Below are 22,625 nucleotides of genomic sequence, written 5' to 3' on the forward strand. Positions count from 1 at the left end.
TAGCCGGGTGTGGTGGCGCATGCCCATAGTCCCAGCTACTTGGGAGACTGAGGCAGGAGAATCACTTGAACTTGGGAGGCAGAGGTTGCATTGAGCCAAGATCACGCCACTGCACTTCAGCCTGGGTGACAGAGTGAGACTTCATCTCAAAACAAAACAAAACAAAGCAAAGCAAATGGGAATATAATATCTGTTCTACTTGGCAAACATATTAATTAGGAGCCAGGTGTGTGAGGGAACCCTAACAGTCTGGAACAGTTGGGTTGTTCTCACTATTAGTGAGTTCTGAGTCATCCTTTTCCTTCTGATGGCTCAGGAATTCCTGATTATGGATTTGCCCCTTCCCAGCCATCTCACCCGCTGCTAAAGTTGCCTGTTTTCCCATCCTGGGCTCTGCCCATTCTCCAGGTCTCCATAACACCTGCTCCCAATCCCATTCCTTTCTGCACAGCACATGTGGGTTGCTGCCAGCAGCGCTCTGGCATGTGCCCAGGCACAGAAGACACAGGCACGCTGTTGTGCTAGCAAATCATTTGCAGAAGGGTGATGTGCCTGAGCTTGTCCTCTGCTCCTCTCCCCATTTGCCAGAAGAAGCCAGTTTTCCTGACTCAGCCATTGTGCCAGGACAGTCCTAAGCTGTGGAACTGTAAGGAGTGTTTATCAGAGAGCATTTGGAACAGGTGGAATGTTTTTCTACCAAACTGTCAGCACCCCATACTGGACATGGCCCTTCTTGGCAGCAGGCCTGGAGCCAGACCTCATATACCACAATGCCCAAGAGGACAGACCACAATAAAATGTTGAATAAAGTGATCCTGGGTCTTTGGGTAATGTTTACCACTTAGAGAGCCATTCATGGCCAGTATCTCTTAATTCTCACAACAACTTTGTGGGATAGGTATTATTAGGCTTGTTTAACTCATGAAAAACTGAGGCTCAGGAACGGCTAATAGCTTCTTAAAGGCCACATGGCCATCAAATGACAGAGCTGGCATTTGAACTCTGTGCTCTGGTTCCCAGACCCCACTGTTTTGACTGTATCCCAGCTGTCTGCCAAAGCATGCTCCTAATCTTTGTATCCAACAGATTACACTTAACAAATAGTTCAAGAATGCTGTAAGTAGAGCAGGTAATTTCATCTGTTTTGAAGAAGTAGAAGATTGAGACTTTGGTTTAGTCAACTGCCACCATCACTGATCTTGGCAGAGGTGGAATTAGGACTTGATCTCCCATCTAACTCCAAGTCAGCACGTCGATTCCACACACTGCCCTGGCACCTGGACAGAGCAACTTCTCAGAGCCTGTTCCATCAGTCACCTTCACCCCAGGAAGCAAGACTCTTAGCCCTCCCTCCTCTAGAGGTCCAAGCTAGAAAATGTCCTTAGCTGGTGGCTGGGGCTCTTATTTTGCTCTGTAATCTTTAAGCTTCCCAATAGAAGTCTCCTCTCCACCAAAAGAGGCAGCGTTAGGCACACACACACATGCAAGCTCTGAGCCTGGCCCTCTGTGGCCCCAGCAATCCTGCTGAACATCCTGTTCCCCTACTTAGGGAGAGGCTGGGCCCAGAGTTGGGTAACAGTGAAGACAAGGTAGCTGACTCCCTTCCCCAAAGAGCCAGTTGCCTTGCAGATATATGTCCTTGGACCAAGCAAGAAGGCACAGTCCATGCCCACCTCCATTCCTGGAAGAAACATACATTCACAATATTCCCAGCCCGTGCTCTGTGGACAGCAGGGGGAGCATTGCTGCTACTGTTTCTCTTCTCGGCCTCTCAAGTGTTGCCTAGGCTAGGCGCAGTACGGAGTAGAGGGAGCCGTGCCTGAGTCCCAGCTCTGCATCACCTAACTAGTGGCTTGGCCCCTCTGGACCCCCTGTTCTCCCTCTGTATGTAATAAAATGAAGGGATTGGGCCAGATGCCCTTGTAAGACCCCTTCCACCTCTACTGTGTGACTGCCCCATTTTCCTCTTGTGTGTGGAGGGTCCTTCTGAGCCGATTCCATGATTGCTAGCATGTTCACAGTATCCTCAGCATCTATGTCCTGGCTCTGTGGTTCCCTCAGGAGACCATTGCTATGCTGTGTGTTCCAGGGGATCCTTTCAGACGATCATGGGCTGGCCGCTGCCCTCTGGAGAACCTTCTTCAACCGGAAATGTGAAGACCCTCGACATCTTGAATTGCTGGTAGAGTATGTGAGGAAACAGGTGAGCGACCCTTTCCCTCCTCTCCCTAGTCCTGGCAACAGTGGGTTCTCCTCCTGGGCTTTCAGGGGATCATGAGAGGTGGAGTTACCAAGGACCAGCCTGAGAGAATTCTGACCAGATCACATCAGCACTAGACGCTGAAGGAGCGCCTTCTGTGTGTCCAACCATGAACTGGGCCAGAGAGCGGGAAATAGGAAGAGAGAGAGAAAGATGCATCGAGTAGTCTCCTGCCCTCAGGAGCTTTGAGTCATTCATTCACTGTGCACCTCATTGCCTACTGTGTGCCCAGTGCTATGCTAGCAACTGGGCCCACAGAGACCTGGCAGATATGAGCACAGGGTGTAGTGGCAGCTGCCCACTGTGGACCCCTTCTCTACCCACTTGGATTTGTTTCCTGCTCCTGACTTCCAGCAGGACTGGGCAGCAGGCAGCATTTCATAGACAGCCTCTTTCTGCTAGATGCTCTCCACGGTCAAGCAGGGTCCCCCCACTTCAGTTTCTCACCTCTCTGGCTCCCCAGGGCTCTCTGACGTCAAAGCTTCTAGGAGAAAGTTCCGCAGTGGGGGCTGCTTACCCACATAGCTGTCCTCAAGCCCCGGGGAATTAATTCCTTGACCTCCCTGCCCTCAGATCCTGTATTGATGGGAAACTCATACTTGATAGATGAGTGAGCTGACTGGCAGCAAAGAGGACAGAGAGGCTCTTCCAGGGCCTCCCAGTGAGTCAGCCTGCACAGCTGCCCTAGGGCCCCAAGCTGTGTGATTCATGTGGCCACTGAGGCCTCAGCTGCCTCAGACAGCTCAGGCTGTGCCATGAGTCACACCTTTGCTTCATGGCCTGGCCCCTGGAGCTGAAGGGGTGTCACCCCACAGTTAGTCTCTTGTTCACTTGTATCCATGGTCTTCAAGCCTCCAACAACCAGGAAAGGCAAGGCCGGACCTCAGCTCTTGAGAAGACAGGGCCAATAGGACTAGCTTGTTAACTGCTGGAAAAACCACATACAGGGGCTCTGCAGACCCACAGAGTAGAGAATCCCAGAGCCAGGACTTCTGTTTGACCACTCTTCAAATCTGCTAGAGCCAGGGAGAAGGCACTGCATGGCCAGAGGGCCCCACTCACAGAGAATTCTGATACTCTGTTGACTGGACTCACCCTCAGACAGGAGTAGCAATTCGCAAAGCAAATACTGTGTTTTCTGAGAGACCTGCCCAACATTTCCATCTGCCATGGTGGGCTTGTGCCAGAAGCCCCAACAAGACACACCTGGGACTTCTCTGAGGGCCCTCTAGGAAGGGGCTGCCACAACCATTGTCCCTACAAGAGGTCCCATGCGGCCCCGGTGAGAGGCAGTGGAAAAACAGCGAAGGGGCTCTTGGGAAAGCAGGGAGCTTTGGTGGGGACCCAGTTCTATCAGCAAACCTTTGGAGCACCTGCTGCTCCATGTAATCTTGGGAAAGCAACGATTAATAAGACCCAGTCCTGCCCTCGAGGAGCCAGCTCATGGTTTGGCAAGGAAGCCCAGGCACACGGCTAACCCTGGAGTAAGCCAGCCCTTAATGTGATACGGTGGGGGCAGAGTGCTGAAGGCTGGGAAAGGAAGAGCAGGAGCTGGGCCTTGAGCAGTGTGGCCGATGGCCCAAGAGCCAACCAGAGGTTCTGTTGAGATTTTCAACCCAGGAGGTGGGCAGAGCGGTGGCACTGGGGGCAGAAATGGAGTCACTGTAAGGGAGGAGGGGGCTTTAGGGAAGAGATGGCAGGGCAGGTGGAATCCAGAGCTAAGGCACGTGCGAGAGGCTGGGGTTGAGTTCAAGCGTCAGCAGCTGGAAGCGGAAGCAACCGGAGTGGTGGATTCTTGGAAGGGGGAATGACCCAAAGCCTAAGATGAAGCCTCCTGGCCCTGCAGCAGTGGCTTCTCTGGATGATGACCATTTTAGTGGCAGAGCTGTCTGCCCCTACTGTCCTGGAGAGGTGATACTGGGGCCTACTGACCAGGGGCTCACTAGAGGACAACAGAGGCATACATATGTTTAAAGTGTGAGTGCCTAGCACTGCATATATGCATATTGTTGAATCTCTTCATGTGTCCTATGAGGTACCTGTTTCTATCCCCTCTCTCAGACAAGGGAACTTAAATCTCAGAGAGGGGAAGCTGCCACCCTGGGTAGCAGCACTGGGAAGGGACAGAATCAGGACGCTCACCCAGCAGCGCTGGGGTGGACAGCATGGCTGTGTGCGCTGCAAGCCCTGACTTCCTGGCCTGCAGGAGCTGTCTAGGGAGGGCGTGTAGGGGAGAAGTGTCCTTGGGAGGTGTGTGTCCGTCTCCATTCAGAGGTGTGATAGGGAATTCCCTAACTGCCCCTGCCCCCCAGCTCCCCAGTGACTGCTTTCTCTGAACCATCTTAGTGAAATTATCTAGGAGATCAGAGATGGCTTGGCCTGGGACCTGGGATGGTCAGAAGCCCCCCTCATGCGCCGTCCCCTTCCTTCCTCTCTTCTGGGAGGCTGGTTCCTGATGCTGGCTCCTCACATCTGCCCTGCCTCTGTCGCTTCCTCCTTCCGGCTCCCCTGGTTGCAGATACAGTACCTGGACTCCATGAACGGGGAGGATCTGCTTCTGACAGGGGAGGTGAGCTGGCGCCCTCTAGTGGAGAAGAATCCTCAGAGCATCCTGAAGCCCCATTCCCCCACTTACAACGACGAGGGACTTTGATGGGCTGGGCCCTCCACACGGCCGGCCAGCTGGCTTCGAGGAACTGCCAGGAGAGAAGTGCCTGTTGGTCCAGGACCTTGCAGAAAGTGGCCTGAACTGACCTCTGAACAGCATCTGTCAAATACCTGGCCCCATTTGTGTTGAGTTTCCTCTTAGTGTGCCCAGGAGTCTGATCTGCTGGGGTACGGGGCTGGGAGAACCCCTAGCTCTCCCGGGGTGTCTTCAACCTTAGGGGAAGCTCCAAGTGAGAGTCCCCCAGCACACACTCCCCAACCCCCTCCAGCAACTACATGTGACTGACAGCTTTTCCCAAAGGCCGAGGAAGGGATGGCGTAGGTTCAAAAGGGAAACCCCCCCAGGGCCTGCTGTGGCCTACGAGCAGATTGTAATGCTGCGAAGTCGGAACGGTGACCACGCGTTGTCCCTCGGCTTTCAGCCATGGGGTTGAGTTGGCCATTAAAAGAAACAGAGACTTCTCTCTGCCATGGCCCTTCTTTATTCCAGGGACTTAGAAACTTGCCTGAGATGGTGGACACGGTGGTGAGGGCACCGCCGAGCTCAGAGACAGAGAAAGGGAAGAGGCTGGGATGGTCTCTGCTGCTGCTCTTGCCTCTAGTTCATGGAGATGTGTCTCTGTTCAGGCCAAGGCACAGCCAGCCAGGCCCCTCGTCTGGGACCCAGGAGGCCTCTGATGACCAAGGGCTTTCACATCCTAAGTCATTTGGAAGGAGGCCTTGAGAACAAAGTCACATTTGTCACTCCCAGTGAACTGAATGAGGAACATGCTGTCTCCTGTCTTGGCCTCCCCTTTCATGAGATATTGGGGAGAAGAGAACATTCCTCCTGGCTTAGTTGTAGCAGACCCAGACCTGTGCCCAGCTTTGGGCCCCTTCCCAACTCCTGAAGCATGTGCTGCAGAGCCACCTTGGTCTGAGCACCTGAGAACCAGCCCCTCCTCCCTCAATGCGAGTCATCTCTTGGGGGATTTTCTTAAAGTGAAGAAAGGGGGTGGGGAACCATATTGCCCCTCCCTCCCCCATCAAACTTCCTTCATTTAACTTGCTATAAAATGAGTCATATAAAGAAACTCTATATGGGTGAGGTATATCCCACTTCTGTGAAAACATTACAAATCAAACCGCCTTCTCTCAGTTTATTTAAGATGCTTTTGTTGCGAGCGGAGCTCTAGAGTGAAGCCTCCTGTGTGTGTATGAGATAATAACACCTTGTAACTCATTACAGCTGGGCACTATTTACATAAACCAGAGCTGAGCCAGGCAGGAATTTGCTGATTAATTTATTTTTAATGGAGTGAAGTATACCATGCACCAAAATAAACTTTACTGTGTGTACCTAACTGCTCCTGGAATGGATGGAAAAATTAATGGAACAGATTTTGGCTCCCAACTCTACACATTAATTCATATATAAAAGTTATTTGAGCATTAACCCATTTGCTGCCCAGGGTAGCTCCCCAGCCACAGATCCCAGCCCATGGCACCAGTTCAGCTACCGGGCTTGCTTTAGAATCCTGGAAGCTCAGATTTGGAAGGAACTTGAAAGGTCATTTGGTCCAGCCCTGGTCCAGAACCTGACTCCCCTTCTTAGCATCCCAGTCAGCCAGTGTTCATGCAGGCCCTGGATGAATCCCTCTAGCATCTGATGGTTCCTGCCTATAGAGCTAGTCCTGTCTGCACAGGAGTTTGTCATCGTGCAACACAGCAACTTGCAGTATGGAGCTGCCTTTGAAGGAGCCAGATTGGATCTATCATGTCTGATGTCGGTGAGCCCTCACTTCTTGGCCGTCAGCACCTTTCCCTGACTCTGCCAATCCCCCTCCCCTTAAGATCTATTCCAGGTTCCTTGGAGGCTACCTTTATTCTTGGTTTGGCCCCTGCCTCCATTTCTGTTTTTATGAGTCTACCCATCTCTGAGCACACTGAACCTCTTAGGGTTACCTGGAGAGATCATGCTATGTGTCCTCTACCTAGAACCTTCGTCCCTCCTTCTTCTGTCCCCTCCAGGTACAGGCACGATATCCGTGCTGCTCCCCACATGGTTCTCTGCTCTGGAGCACTTACCTTTTTATTTATGTAGAGACAGTTTCTCACTATGTTGATCCTCCCACCTTGCCCTCCCAAAGTGCTAGGATTATAGGCATGAGCCACCACACCTAGCCCTGGTAACACTTACCTTACCATGTTAAAATGGTTTTTTTGCCCACCTCCCACACTCTACTGTGAGCTGCCTCAGCGTGGAGTGGACACTGTGTTTGTGTTGGTCATCATTGTTTTTCCAGTGCTCGGCCGAATGCCTGGTTCATGATCAGCATCAGTATATACTTGGATAAATGAAAGAATGAATGTGTGACTAAATCACCAAGTGTTATCAATACAACCCCAACCAAAAAGCCCCCTTCTGGACCATTCTCAGTGTGACCCTTATTTATTTTATTCCACTTATTTTAACAACTTAATATTGAGCACTCCCTTTGGTCTTAGCATAGGAACCAAAATGGAAAGTTCTTTCCATAGCTAAATGTTTTTCTAATGTAAATCATTATTGTACAAAACAAGTGAAGGACACAATTTCTTGCCTTCAGGGAGACTGCTCTGTAGGAATGAGTTTGTCATTTATTAATATTTGTATTCTGTATTCTTCCAGAAAAGATCACAGCAGATTAAGAGACACAGTTTATAATAAAATTGTAGGCTGGGTGCCGCGGCTCATGCCTGTAATCCTAACACTTTGGGAGGCTGAAGTGGGCGGATTGGTTGAGTCCAGGAGTTCGAGACCAGCCTGGGCAATACAGTGAGACCCTGTCTCTACAAAAAATTAGCTGGGTGTGGTGACATGAGCCTGTAGTCCCAGCTACTCAGGAGACTGAGGTAGGAGGATCACCTGAGCCCAGGAGGTGGGGGTTGCAGTGAGCTAAGATCATGCCACCACACTCCAGCCTGGGCAACAGAGTGAGACCCTGTCTCAAAAACAAAACAAAACAAAAAAAACCTTAAAGTTTGAAAGATCAGATCCAGGTATTGGGAGGGAAAAAGAGGGAAAACAATTATGTTGGAAAACCTGGACTGCTAATGAGCAACTTTCATATGACTTTTTAAAAATTGTATAAAATACTGTAAATGCATTGTCTCACAACAATCAGGTAAAACAGGTATTATCCTCATCATTTTTATTATCCCTTTAACACAAGTGAGGGGACTGAAGCTTAGAGGGGCCTCTAGAGAAAGAGTGATCGAGGGTAAGAAGGGGCCAAGAGTGCTCCAGCCCACGACAGACCCCGGGGACCCTGCTTTGTCCCCATGTCACCCTGCCTCCCTCCCCCAGGTCAGCCAGGAGATTTGCAATTGAGTATGAGATCTTACTCTGAGCTTCCTGGTCAAAGGTGGAAAATGGAAAGCCCTAAGGTTGTAGAGTTCCCATTGTCACATGAAAGGAAGTACACTTATTCATCAGAAGAAACATACATCTTCCCTACTCTTCAAAGAAGACTGTATTGTAGAGGTTTTCAAATGAGAAACACTGAACAGTACCCCTAAGATTGATGTTTTACCTAAAAATTTGAAAAAAATAAATCATCGCTATTTCTTCTGATGAGAAATAGCAATGCTATACGACAAGACGGGGTGAATCTTAAACCGAGGTTGAAGCTCAGGCCGCACTTCAGCCAGCATCTTTTGTTTTCCCTCCGTGCCAGGCTTGCTTGGTATTTTCACTTGTCACCTCACTCGCCGCCTTGCAGGTGAGGATTCTTAAGCTCATGTTCCAGGAGGGAAATGCCCAGATGTACCCTGTATGGTGGCTCTGACCCAGTCCACTGCTTCAGGATGTGAAGAGTGAGGCTTAAGGACACGGGAAAACGGGAATTGAGGACTAGCTGTCCAGATGAAGGCACAGAACAGGAAGCTCTTCAGACTGCAGCAACTGTTGAGTTAGCTGCTAAGGGAAGGAAGGGTTGCAGAGATCAGGTGGGACCATGAGTAGGGGTAGCACAGATCACACATCAGCTGCCAGGCAGCAGGGATTGCTGCACCCATGATGCAATAGGGAAACAGGTGCACTGAGAAGAATCTGCTTGCTGGTGCAAGGTGACCCTGCAGCAAAGCTGAACAGTCATTTTTTCTGGGTTCCACTCCATTGCTTTTGGTGCACCTTGGTTGCATCTGTGGGGAGCCAGTCTGGTGGCAGATGGACTTCAGATGCTGGAGATGCTCCAGGGAGGGCAAGGGCATGGGGCAGGAAGGACCTTGGCGAACCTCAGGATAGACCTCAGGGACGAAGGATGTTGGCCTTGTCTTGGGTATAGAAATTCTGAAGTTGATGAGCTCCTGGAGGTGATGGCAGCCCTGAGACTGGGTTGGGAGTGCAAGGAGCATTCACAGGAGGTGGCAGGAAGAGCAGGCACCAGTGCAGAAGGTAGACTGTGGAGCCAGGGAAGAGGAGAGCTTCTAGAAGGAGACTCAGAGCAGCATGCTGAGAAGAAATGGAGGGATACTGGGAGGAGGCAGAAGAGGGGGTGAAACGAGGGGGTTTGCAGGAACGTGCTGAAGATGTATTTGGGGCAGGGAGGACTCTGATGAGCTAAGCACTTAGTGGAGTAGGGAACTTCCTATGAGTGTTAGGGACTCTGATGAGATCCCTCTGGAAATGGAAGCCTGATCTTGAGAACAAGGGCCTGGCTTTGGAGGTGGTGAAGGGAATCTTTTCCTGAGACCAGCGATTGGGAGGACTGATAGGAGGAAAGGAGTTTCTGAGAAGAGGGCTGAGGGGGAAGGGAGAGCTCATGCCAGCTGGTCTCGATCTAGAGTTTATCAGCCATGGAGGTGGAGTGGGAGGGAAGTGGAGCTGGCAGGGGTATTTGAACTCTTACCCTGGGAGCAGCCCTCCTGTACCTATTGCTCTGGTTCCCACTTCTAGTCTGTCCACTGCACCTACCATGCCTCACCCACCCTACCCACTGGGCTTGGCCTTAGAGAGGGGGAGGCCAGACCTCAGGCCCCTGGCCCCGACCCTCCCCGCTCCCCCATCAAGTTCTCTGTAGCTTCCAGGGGACTTCCCTGGAGCGACGTTGGTGAGCCTAGGACCCAGACCCTGACCAGGCCACGGGCTCCCTTTTTCCGTGTGGAGGGGAGAATAAGGAGAAAAGATCCTGGAGGCCCTGGCTGGGGAATTTCCAGGAAGGGACCTCCAAGCACCAACCCATGGCGTCAACAAGTGATGGACTACAGCGGTAGTGCCGGAAGCGCCTGGAGACCTCCCGCCCAGCCATTGCATCGGACGGGGGAGGCTGAGGCCCTGCCAGGCCTCACTGCAGGTTTCAGTCAGGAACCAGCACCCACGGGCCTGGGCTGGGTGCTCTTCCTTTTTTTCTCTCCCTGTGGCCAGAAACAGCACTCACCTCACACTTGGGAGAGGGCCCGCCACTGCGCTGTGCCTTGCTTGAAGGGGCGGGAGGTGGGGCCATGGCTCCTCTGAGGTTCTGCAATGGGTCCAGGCTCTAAACCCCAGGCGCTTGGTTTATACCTCAGCCTAATGCGTGGTTTATAATTATTTATGGGTCTGTCTTCCCCACTGAACTGTGAGCTCCTCCAGGGCAGAGACAAACTCTTACTCATCTTCGGGTCACCTGCTGGCTGAAGGTGGACACTAAATCCATGCTGGGAGGATAGGACAGAGGGAGAGGGGGTGGGAAAGGGAGGCTGCCTCAATAACAGGGCTCCAGGAGTCAACAGATGTACCTCTTTCTTCCCCTCCCAAGTTCAAAACAAATGGAGAAATAAAACACAGGAGACAGATAGATGGACACCCCGCCTCCTGTGAGCAGGGGTGGGACGAGAGGCCAGATCTCAGAGGCAGTGGTGACTGACCACACCCCCTGACCGGGCTGGGACCATGTTGGCCTTGGCGCCAGCCTTTGGTCTAGAAGGGGCCAGAGACTGACCAGAAGAGCTCCCCTGGTGGCTTCCTGAGCTTTCAGGCCTTCATCGAGCCCCTGTCCTTTCACAACTGGGAAAGCTCTGGACTTCAGCATGTACTGAGCAACCACAGCTGCTCTCAGCCAGGAACTTGGCGTAGCTGAGCCCATATATTCCTCACAACAACCCTGTAAAGGAGGTGGTGGGGGTCCCACTCTACAGAGTCAGCCACTGTGACTCAGAGAAGTTGTGATTGTTCAGCTCCCCCATTAAGTGGCAGAGCCTGTGTTCCTACCAGGGGGTCGACTCAGTCCAGTCGCACAGTAGCCCATGGGGTATCAGGATGAGATAAGAGTTCGGAATGGTGACCTCCTGAGACCTGTGTCACACTCAGTGAACAGTGAACCACACTGAGTTCAACCAATGTGGGTTATTTCTGGTGCTTTGGCCCACTCTCGCCATTGGAGCTGTTTCTGAGTTATCCTAGGACGATGCTCTGGAGTCTTCCCAGCCTCTGAGCCATCATCTCTAGGTAAGAACCCAGCACTTGAGAAGGCCCTCGAGCTCTTCCTAATGCGGCTCTAGCCTTCCTGTTAGCATCTTCCCCTGCACCACAGCCCCCACCTGCCTTCCTTGGGCATGTTCTTGCCCTCTTTCTCCAGCCAGGAACACCCCACTTACCCCTCTGTACCTGAAATCTTTCTCACCCTTTGCTACCTGGCTCAAGCCAGCCTCGGGGACTCTTCAGCGTGTGTCTGCTTGCATCTCTGGCTCTTAGGTCGCTTTGCCTTGATTCAAGGGATTTGGGCGCACTCTGGCTCCCCTACCAGTCCCAGCTGCTCCTCTGCGGGAACCGTGTCTCTCCTGACCCGCGGCGCCAGAGGAAAGGTATGTGGCAGCACTGGCCTCAGAGCAGCCTGCACCTGGAGGGCTGCAACTCAGCCTCTGCTCCCCCTACCTTACACAACATCGCCTGCCCAGACACCACTTGGCTTGTGAGAGACAACAGACAAGGCTAAGTAGCCCCCAGGACAGCTGAGTGATGCCAGGCAGGCGCCTGACACACCTCCTGTACAGGAAAACAGTTTCCTTCCTCTTAATTACAGTCATTAAGGGGCCTGTGCCTGACACACCGCAGCCAGGGACAGGGCTTGGGTCTGTCTGGACGGCTCCCATCACCCTTGGCCACCACCCCTAGGCCCAGCCCCAATGCCAGGAGCCACCTGTCTGCCCTCCCATTGCCCTTGACCAACTCAGCTCACAGGGAGGGGCTGCCTAGGGAGGGGCAGCTGGCCCCGCAGCCTGGGGGGATTTGATTTGATTCGCACACAAGTATTATCACGATGTCCGGGATCCACTGGAACCCCTTGCCCTTCAACGAAGTCTTCCCACCACTACCCCTCTCCATTGTGCTTCCTGTACACAGCCCCAGTACCGCAATGCAGAGTCCGACTCAAGGGCTATCCCGCTGCCCAGACACACATGCACACACAGGTCCACGCACACTGCCGTGCCACGCAGGCACACAAACATCACAGACAGGACGTGCACACACATACAAGCACGGGTACAGTTATGCATAGGTACACGTGTATATATTTAGTCAAACCATATGAAATTGCCAATATTCAGTGGTTTCTTATGTACAAAAAAGGAATCTAGCACAAACCTGGGCATGGAGGGAAGTATACAAAAATACAGAGCCAAATTTGTACACCTGTGCCTTATTTACAACAGCCAAAAGGTGGAAGCAACTCAGGCATCCATCCGTGGAGGGATGGATGAGCTAACTGTGCTACATACATGCAATGGGATGTTATTCAGCCTAAAGAGGAAGGAGATTCCGACATACGCTACAACGTGGAGGAACTTGAAGACATGAAGCCACGTGAAATGAGCCAGTCACAAAAGGACAAAACTGTATGATTCCACTTAAATGAGGTACTTAGAGGAGTCAAATTCATAGAGACAGGAAGCAGAATAGTGGGCACCAGGGGCTGGGGAAGGGGGAAATGGGGAGTTCGTGTTTAGTGGGTACAGAGCTCTAGTTTTGCAAAGTGAGAAGAGTTCTAGAGATGGATGGTGGTGAGGGTTACACCACAGTGTGAATGGACTTATGACACTTGAAGTGTACCACTTAAAAATGGTTACAATAGCAGATTTTGGCTTGGTGCAGTGGCTCACGCCTGTAATCTCAACACTTTGGGAGGCGGAGGCAAGAGCATCGCTTGAGGCCAGGAGTTTGAGAGTAACCTGGGCAACAGAGCGAGACTCCATCTCTAATTCTTTTTGTTTGTTTGTTTGTTTTGAGACGGAGTCTCACTGTCACCCAGGCTGGAGTGCAGTGGCGTAATCTCGGCTCACCTCAACCTCTGCCTCCCAGGTTCAAGTGATTCTCCTGCCTCAGTCTCCTGAGTAGCTGGGATTATGGGCGCCCGCCACCGCACCCAGCTAATTTTTGTATTTTTATTAGAGATGGAGTTTCACCATGTTGGTCAGTCTGGTCTTGAACTCCCAACCTCAGGTGATCCACCCACCTTGGCCTCCCAAAGTGCTGGGATTATAGGCATGAGCCACAGCGTCTGGCCACGAATTCTTTTTTAAAGGCAAATTTCATGTGTATTTTACCACAATTAAAAGATACAGAGCCAAAGATATATACCTGACATAGATGTATACACACTGCAAGGTAAACAAAACTAACTCAGTGACAGGCAAACGTGCCTCCCTCCCTCCCGGGAGCACCTCTACCACCCAGATAAGACCCTGGTTGGTCCTCCCCTTCAAACAAATCTGGAGATAAGGCCCTAATGATGGCCCTGCCACCTTGGCTGCCCCCACAGCTCATTACCCTCCCACGGTCTGGCTTTGTTTACTCAAACTTCTGCCCCTCTTGCAGCCTCCTCACCCCCAGGGAAGGTCCTCCTTGGAGTGCTCGTTGCCCCTGCACCTGGGATGGGATGGGGTGGGCCATAACTCCTGACCTGTGGCTCCCCCATGCTCCCCCAGGCCCTTCACTTATAGGGTCCTTGAAGACACAGCCTTGGCCCCATTCACCTTTGGTCCTAGGGCTCAGCTCAACTCAGGAACCTCTAAATCCCACCCAGCTCCCTCCCACTATATGTGTGTCAAGTTCTTTGGACACAGAAGACCTTGTGTTCCGGACATGATCACAGACCAGATGAAACAAGTGCGCTTAGTCCTAAACAGGCTGCGAGGCATGGCTTTAGGTCTTCTGCACTTCCCGCCGTCCTTGCTGAACCTCGCTAAACAGGGCTGTGAGACGCGGCTTTCGGTCTTCTGCACTTTCTGCCATCCTCACTGGACCTCACGCCTCTGTGGAAAGGTGGTGGCTGCTTCTGCCTTGCCTGGCTCCCCAGCTGCAGCTGCCACCTGCTCATCCCCTTCCCCAGAGCAAAGCTGCTCACTGTCCTCTGAAGGACACATGGTACATGCTCCAGGACTTTAGTCTTTGTTGGGGCAGAGGTCAAAAATCTGCCTGCCCTGTTTGCCTCCTGACCTTGCAGTGTGTCCGCCCATTCTCTGAAACAACCTTCCAACCATTTTCATACTCAGCCCTGGAGGAGGGGAAGAAGGCTGGGGTCTGGCCACCACCAGGCCAAGAATATCCCTGGAGTTAAGGGTATTGCAAGTACAGCTATCTGGAACAGCATGTCTCAGGGGTGGGCCTTAGCCCACTGCCCACAGTGCACTGGGCACTTGTTTAAAAACTCAGGAATTCGAGGTTACAGTAAGCTATGATCACACCACTGCTCTCTCTAGCCTGGGTGACAGAGCGAGATCATGTCTCAATTAAAAAAGAAAAATGGCCAGGTGTGGTGGCTCACACCTGTAATCCCAGCACTTTGGGAGGCTGAGACAGAAGGATTGCTTGAGGCCAGGAGTTCAAGATCAGCCTGGGCAACATAGTGAGATCCCATCTCTAAAAAAAATTTTTAAAGTAGCTGAGCATGGTAACATGCACCTGTAATCCCAGCTACTTGGGAGGCTGAGGTGGGAAGATCACTTGAGACCAGAGAAACTGAGGCACAGCAGTAGTGAGCTGTGATTGTGCCACTGCCCTCCAGCCTAGGTGACAGAGCAAGACCCTATCTCAAAAAGAGAAAGAAAAAGACAAGCTCCAGAAGCCTACGGACACCTTCTGGATGAGAATTTCCAGGAGGGTGGGGCCCGGGGATCTGCATTTCATCACCTCTCACCACCCCTGGGGTCAGGGTGAGAGCCACTGCTCTAGGTTCTTGAAGGACAGCTCTGAGCGGGGGTGGAAGAGAGCCAGGGGGCTGTGAGCACTACAGTTAAGATGGTGGAGAGTGGCAGGACGATTATGGGAGCAAAAAGAGGGCTGGCTGGGGACAGACAGGCGTTGATGTCCTTGGATATTCCATGTGATGCTCGTTCAGCTCTCACTTAGGGCCTTGCAGACTTGAGCCAGGGCACATGCTATCCACTATGGTATGTGTTGGGGGGGTCATGGCCGGTCTCTACATCGGCGTTTGGGTGAAGAGTTTACGCAAGTGGATGTGATTAAAATGTGTGGTCGGCCTGTGTCAGCCCACACTCCATGTCTATGTATCGGTCAGTTGTCAGTGTGTCCGTCTGTACGTGTGTTCATGTCTTTTCCTGGGTGTCTTGAGTCGCTCACCCACCTGCAGTGTGTGTGCGTGTGCGTGTGCGTGTGAGTGTGTGTTCCTGAGCCGCCTGGGCCCCTCTTGGCTATAATTCAACCTCTGTGGGTCCCAGGAAGTCAGCATTTGGAGACTTGCTGGGAGCCTGGTGAGGATGGGGCGGCGTTGTTGGGAGGAAGAGAGGGAGGCAGGAGTGTGCACCGAGGGCCTGGCACTGCCGCTTCCCTGGGCAGGCGAGTCCCAACACAGGCAGACAGGTGGGGCTGACCTGACAGGTTCCAGAGGCCAGGGGCAATAGGGTGGAGCGTGGCTCTGATTTAGGGTGGCAACAGTTTGAGGGCCCTGCCACACACACAGCGAGCGGGCGAGCAGGAGGCGGTTCTGCTGGTCTCCTCTTCCTGCTGCAGCCAGCCCAGCGTGTGGGCCATGGGCCCTGCCGGCGGGTGAGGCAGCCGCGTGGCAGGCATGTTGGGAGGCCTGGGGCCTGGGGGCCTGGGAGCCCAGGGCATGGCGCGACCCCTGCGGGGCCGGGTGGAGGAGCTGAAGCGGCCGTGGTGGCGGGAGAGCTCACCGCTGGTGCTGCGGCACAGCGAGGCGGCCCAGCTGGCGGCCGACGCCCTCCTGGAGCGGGGTGAGGCTGCCTACCTGCAGGTCGTCTCCGAGGAGCGGGAGCTGCCCTTCCTGAGTGCCCTGGATGTGGACTACATGACCAGCCATGTGCGTGGGGGCCCTGAGCTCAGCGAGGCCCAGGGGCAGGAGGCCTCGGGGCCAGACCGCCTCAGCCTGCTCTCCGAAGTCACCTCAGGCACTTACTTCCCCATGGCCTCTGACATAGACCCCCCAGACCTGGACCTGGGCTGGCCCGAGGTGCCACAGGCCACAGGCTTCAGCCCCACCCAGGCCGTGGTCCACTTCCAGAGGGACAAGGCCAAGAACATCAAGGACCTGCTGCGCTTCCTCTTCAGCCAGGCCCGCACGGTAAGGGCCTCATCTCTCCATCACTCATCTCACAGAGGAGGAAACTGAGGTCCAGAGAGGGAAGAGACCAGCCCAAGGCCATGCAGCAACTTAGGGGCAGAATGAGGACCAGCACCTCTGGCAGTATTAGATTGCAAACTCCTCGAAGGGGGACATCCCATATTTACCTTGGCAACTGCTTGGTACCCAGGAATAGTATGGATGAGCATAGAACAGGGCATGGGTGTCAGGGACTCCACAATCCCCTGAAATGCACACGAAGTGATGCAGGTTGGAGGGAGGAGTCCTTGCTGCATCTTTACCTTGGAAGATGCTCCACTGCCGTAAATCAGATTCTCAAAAAGTTTTATGATCCCCACACTAAGAACTCCAACCTTGGGGAACATCTGAATCGTCTCCTTCACTTATAGAAGAAGAAACTGAGGCCAGAGAGGGGCTTGGGACTTGCCCAGGGAGGTCCATATGGTGACATAGAGCTCAGGGCTCGGGGAGACAGGGGCTCTCTGACTTAGGTCCCGGGGAGCAGTCCGGCCCTCCTTACTGGCTCAGGTCCCTAGTTGCCCCCTACCCTCCTGCACCACATCTGCAGCTGGGCCTGAAGCAGGGGAGGGGGCCAGCGTGTGGGCCTCTTTGGCGTGGCCTCGAGGGCTGGGCCTTGGAACCAAGGAGGAAGGAGGAGAGGAGGCTGCTGGGCTCAGTGATGGGGAGTGGGAGCTCAGGAGAAAGAGAATTGGGAGGGCAGGTAGGGGTGGTCAGCACCCAGAAAGGCTCCGGCCACACACGAGCACAGCTTCCCTTCTGAAGCCCTGGCCTCCGACTCCAGGGGAATGGACGAGATGATCCCTGGCAGGGTTTGAGGTAGAGTTAGGCTCCTGCTGCAGAGATAGGAAGCCAGCATGCTGGAATCCCACCGGTACTTCCAGAGCCTCCCGGGCAAGCCTGCCTGTGCCCCAGGCAGGGGACGGCCAGGCCTGATTGGCATCGGGAATGGGGTTATTAGTGAGGCTGCTGCTGTCGTCCTCCTCACCCCTGCCTCTTTGATCTTTCCTGCCTGTCCTTGTTCCCCAACCCTGGCCAGGCCTGTGCTGTGAACTAGGGCATCCCCCAGTGCCTCGCCTTATCAGCCCCCATTTAGACCCCTCTATCCTGGGCCAGGAGCCAGGCTTGTGCACTGGGCTGTCATGACTCCTTGCCCTGCAGCCCAATGTTTATAGAGCTCTGTTATGTCTTGAGCATTTTCACATTTAATTCCCTGTAACTCTGAGACATGGCTACCATTATCTCCATTTAACAGATGAGGAAGGTGAGCCTTCCAGAGGTGAAGCGACTCACCCAAAGCTGTGTCACCAAGAAGTGGTAGAGTCCAGGTTTGAACCCAGTTCTTTCTGACTCCAGAGCTGGGGTGCTATGCTCTGTACCTCCTGCCTCTCGGACCTGCCTGGGAGAGGAGACTCTCATAGCAGATATATGCCATGGGAAGAAAGGCCAGCTGGGGTCTGGGAGGTGCCAGGAAGGTTTCAGGGGCCTCTTTGAGGCAGTCCTTTATATGGGATGGAGGCACAAGCCCCAGCCCAGCCCTCAACTGAGCAGAAAACTTGGATCCATTTGGCATGGGTGCAAGTAAGGGAGTCTGCAGTGTAAGGGGTCACACCAGACCTCTGTGGCTTCACAGGGAAACTGAGGCAGGGCTGGGAAAGGGCAGTGAAGACCCCAGTAAGTGGCTTGTAGCTCTGACCCTGGAGAAGGGAGCCTCAGACAAACAGTCCCTGGGTCAGAGCTGGGCTGGAGTTAGTCGGGGGAGTGCCAGGAACTTGCCTGGGAATTGGAGTCTGGGTTCTGCTTCTCACCGCTGTCCCATCTGGGGCTCAGTGCAGAGGGAGCATTGGACTAGCACAGCCGATCCACAGTCATCTTTGAGAATCTAATGATGGATATAAACACTCGGGGCACAGAAGGATGCACACAAATGCTTTCAAACAGCTAGGGGTTCAAGACAGTTAAATCTGGGCTGGGATTTGACTGTAATCCCAGTGCTTTAGGAGGCTGAGGTGGGAGGATCGCTTGAGGCCAGGAGTTCAAGACCAGCTTGTGAGACCCCCAGCTCTACAAAAAATTAGAATAAAAAAAATTAGCGACCGGGCATGGTGGCTCATGCCTGTAATCCCAGCACTTTGGGAGTCCGAGGCGGGCAGATCACAAGGTCAGGAGTTTGAGACTAGCCTGGCCAACATGGTGAAACTCCATCTCTATTAAAAATACAGAAAATTAGCTGGGCATGGTGGCGGATGCCTGAAATTCCAGCTACTTGAGAGGCTGAGGCACGAGAATCACTTGAATCCAGAAGGCAGAGGTTGCAGTGAGCCGAGATTGCGCCACTACACTCCAGCCTGGGCAACAGAGTGAGACTCTATCTCAAAAAAAAAAAAAAAGTTAGCCAAGTGTAGTGGCACATGCCTATAATACCAGCTACTTAGGAGGCTGAGTTGGGAGGATTGCTTGAGCCTGGGAGTTCTAGGCAGAAGAGAGCTATGATCACACCACTGCACTGCAGCCTGGGCAACAGAGTGAGACAAACACTGACTCTTAGAAAAAAAGAAGAAGACAGTCAAATCTGCCTGTGCCCAAGTTAAGACGCCCTGGGCTAGGTCACTGCTAAGTGCTCTTCCTGCTCACTTGTTCTTGAAGGCTCTGGCCTCCTGAGTTTCAGTCCAGTGCTCTTTTCCTGGGGCCCAGGTTCCTGCCCCAGGCTTGGCTGGATGTGGGGAGTGCCCTGGGCAGCGCTGAGCTTTCGTGCGCCTCCCCCCCGCCAGGTGGTGGCTGTGGTGATGGACATATTCACTGACATGGAGCTTCTGTGTGATCTCATGGAGGCCTCAAGCCGGCGTGGTGTCCCTGTGTACCTGCTCCTGGCCCAGGAGCACCTGAGGCACTTCCTGGAGATGTGCTACAAGATGGACCTCAATGGGGGGCACCTGCCGGTCAGTGAGGACCAGGGGCAGTAACCAGGGGTGCGGGCGGGGAGTCAGGGAGGGCAGGGGAGCCAGTGGATGGCCAGTCAGCACTGGGGGGCAATGGGAGTGGGGAGTGGGTTCCCTTTGCTATCTGGGGTTAGGGACCCCATGGGGCAGAGACATGGCTTGAGCCTCACTCTCTCAAGGTCACCCCCAATCTACTTCCACCTAGAACATGCGTGTGCGGAGCACATGTGGGGACACATACTTCAGCAAGGCTGGCCGCCGCTTCACGGGGCAGGCCCTGGAGAAGTTCATCCTCATCGACTGTGAGCAAGTGGTGGCGGGCAGCTACAGGTGAGCAGGCGCGAGGAGGTGAGGGGGGCCTGGGGCTGCACCACTGGCTGGCATCCATCCCTTCGGACACGGACTGAGCACCTGCCATGTGCCAGGCATCATGCCAGGCTCAGGGGAGCGTGTCGGGGGCCAGTCGGCCCTGGAGGAGCTCACTCTAGGGGAATGATTAATACCCTTGGCATAGAAAATGACTATACACATTGGAACTGGAGTGACTTCAGGGAACCTCCCCCAAGTCCATTTTACAGATGGGGAAGTTGGGGCCCTGAGGGCAGCCGTGTGCCCAGGCCCACTAAGCAGGGCTAGGGCAAGCACAGACTCTGGAGTCAGAGCTCTGCCCCTCGCTGTGAGCCCTCATGGTGGTGGGGTTTGGGTCCAGCGTGCCGGACCAGGTATGCGCCCCTGGCTGTGACTCCTGCCGACCCCCAGGGTCCTGCACTTTGCCTCCTGACCCCCCTGTCCCTCTGTCCCCAGCTTCACCTGGCTTTGCAGCCAGGCCCACACTAGCATGGTGCTGCAGCTGAGAGGCCGCATCGTGGAAGACTTTGACCGGGAGTTCCGCTGTCTGTACGCTGAGTCCCGGCCTGTGGAGGGCTTCTGTGGCGGTGTGGACCTGCTCTCTCCCCGGGCACCGCGTCCTCCCCCTGTGGCTGTAGCCTTCGGGCCTGGCATCCCAAGCCCCACGTCATCCCCGCCCTCCAGCACCAGCCTCAGCAGCATCAAGCGGTCACCGCTTATGGGTCGCTCCTCCTACCTCACTCTACCAGGTGGTGGTGATTGCAGTGACATGGGTGTGGGGTCCTCGTCCCTGGGTCCCGCCCGCCGTGAGGCCAGTGGCCAGCCCTCCCTACATCGCCAACTGTCAGACCCTAACCACGGCTCCTCTCCTGGGAGCTATAGGGCCAACCTCGGCAAGCTAGGGGCATACCCGTGGTCCCAGTCCTCCCCTGCCCTCAACCATAATAGTACCAGCCCCTTGACCTTGGCAGTGGGGTCACCTCTGCTTCCTCGCTCCCGGCCCCCCCTCCAGTTCCATCGGGGTGTCCCAGCTCTGTCCCGGTTCCCAGAGAATGGGCTCCCAGGAAGCCAAGAGCCCAGCCCCCTGCGGGGTCGATGGGTACCTGGCACAGCCCTGGAGGCAGTGGAGGAGAAGGAGAAGGCATCTCCAAGTCAGAGCCGTGGCCAGCTGGATCTCCTTGTCCCCTTCCCCAGAGCCCGAGAAGTGAGAGACCCTGACTCTGGGGTTACCCCAAACTCAGGCCCCTTTCGGCCTGGCGAGCAGGCCCCAGAGGACAGGAGGTTGTCCCCAAGCCAGGCCGACAGCCAGCTGGATCTCCTGTCCCGAGCCCTGGGTACCGGGGGTGCCCCTGAGTTGGGTTCCCTCAGACCTGGTGATTGGGCCCTGGAGGACAGGAGGCTGTCCCTAAACCAAAGCCATGGCCAATCAGACCTCCTGATGCAGTACCCCAAGGCCCAGGGCTCCAGAGTGCCCCTTGAAACCAACTCCTCAGCCAGACCTGCCAGACAGGCTCCAGATGAGCGGCGGCAGACCCTGGGGCACAGCCAGCTGGACCTCATCACAAAGTTCGGCCCATTCCGTGGTGAGGGGCCTGGGCCCAATGGTCTCCCGATACCAAGCCCTGCTCGCATGGCTGGAGTTGGGTCTGGGGATGAGAAACGGCTGACCCTGGGCCACAGCAAGCTGGACCTCATCACCAAGTATCATCAGTTGCAAGGGGCCAGGCAGGGAACCGAGCCTGGGGGTCCCAAGGGCGGCCATCTCAATGGTGGTAACAGTGACCTGGTCAGGGATGAGAAACGGCTGACCCTGGGTCACAGCAAACTGGACCTCATCACTAAGTACAACAAGTCCAAGTTCAAGCAGCTCCGAAGCCGCTTTGAGTCCTAGGCAAAGGACTGGCATGGGGGGTGCACTGGCAAGGGCAGGCCCCTCCTCTGTCCACCGAGACTCTGGACTTGCTCAGGTCCCAGACTGGGGAAGGGTGGTGTCTAGAAACCCAGGTCAGACGCACTCTCTGGGCTCAAGATTCTTGTGTACACACACACACACACACACACACACACACACACACACACACCCCGACCAGAATCTTCTTGAATCTAGGCTGTGTTTCCAGCCGTATGCTGGGCCTTTAGAGCTGACAGGTGGGTCACACTCAGACCTGGGGACAGAGGTGAAATGCACAAGCTACTGGAGGAGGGGTCAGAGCCGTATCAAGTTAAAGGTTAACCAGTGACAAAGGGTGTTAGAAAATAAAGGGCAGAGAGTCATGGAGAAGGTGGAGTAGTCAAAGTTTCTTAGAGGAGATGGAGGTGGCCTTTGAGCCAGGCCTTGAAGGATGGGGAGGTTTTGGACAGATGGAGGAGAGAGTTGGAAAAATTTCTGGTAGAGGGAATCAGGTGAAGAGATGCCCTGGAGAGGACTGAGTGGGTCTGAGATGAACGAGGGAGGAAGAGCAGAGTATGTGGATACCCGGACACACACACACACACACACACACACACACACACACACACATCATCATCATCATCATTGTCGTCGCCATCTTGCTGAGTGTCTCTTGAAGTACAGGCTGTGACAGGTTGTGGGCCATTTTCCTGAACTCACCACTTGCCCAGGACAGTGAACATGATACACATCAATAAAGGCAGACTTTATTGTGACTCACAGCGCCTGGTGTATCCTGAACTTTGAGGAGTTACGGGAGGGGCACGTTGAGGGAATAGGAAGGGCACCATTCAGAGCAATTATGGGGAGCCCCTTGGAGGAGGGTGAATGCCGAAGGAATTGGGGGAGTCCAGGGGCTCCAAGCTACCACTGTGACATTT

General features: G+C 54.2%; 2 protein-coding genes across 8 annotated transcripts in view; both read left to right on the plus strand.

Moving 5' to 3' along the window:
• The window catches only part of UQCC1 (ubiquinol-cytochrome c reductase complex assembly factor 1), a 117,971-nt gene extending 111,701 nt beyond the window's left edge, over positions 1–6,270 (plus strand). For all 7 annotated transcript variants that reach the window (XM_055266675.2, XM_055266674.1, XM_055266677.1 and 4 more), the window contains 2 exons: positions 2,090–2,203; positions 4,779–6,270. In XM_055266675.2, coding sequence (XP_055122650.1) covers positions 2,090–2,203; positions 4,779–4,913 — 249 coding nt within the window. In that variant the 3' untranslated portion in view covers positions 4,914–6,270. The remainder of the gene's footprint in view (positions 1–2,089; positions 2,204–4,778) is intronic.
• A 9,684-nt stretch (positions 6,271–15,954) lies between these two features.
• On the plus strand, positions 15,955–22,452 carry FAM83C (family with sequence similarity 83 member C). The gene is made up of 4 exons (XM_055266644.2): positions 15,955–16,467; positions 19,278–19,445; positions 19,651–19,775; positions 20,250–22,452. The coding sequence occupies exons 1-4, from the start codon at positions 15,955–15,957 to the stop codon at positions 21,682–21,684; spliced, it is 2,241 nt and encodes a 746-aa protein (XP_055122619.2). The 3' UTR covers positions 21,685–22,452.
• The last annotated feature ends 173 nt before the right edge of the window (positions 22,453–22,625 follow it).

Source organism: Symphalangus syndactylus, chromosome 24, assembly GCF_028878055.3.
Source record: "Symphalangus syndactylus isolate Jambi chromosome 24, NHGRI_mSymSyn1-v2.1_pri, whole genome shotgun sequence".
In the NCBI taxonomy this organism is placed as follows: Eukaryota; Metazoa; Chordata; class Mammalia; order Primates; family Hylobatidae; genus Symphalangus; species Symphalangus syndactylus.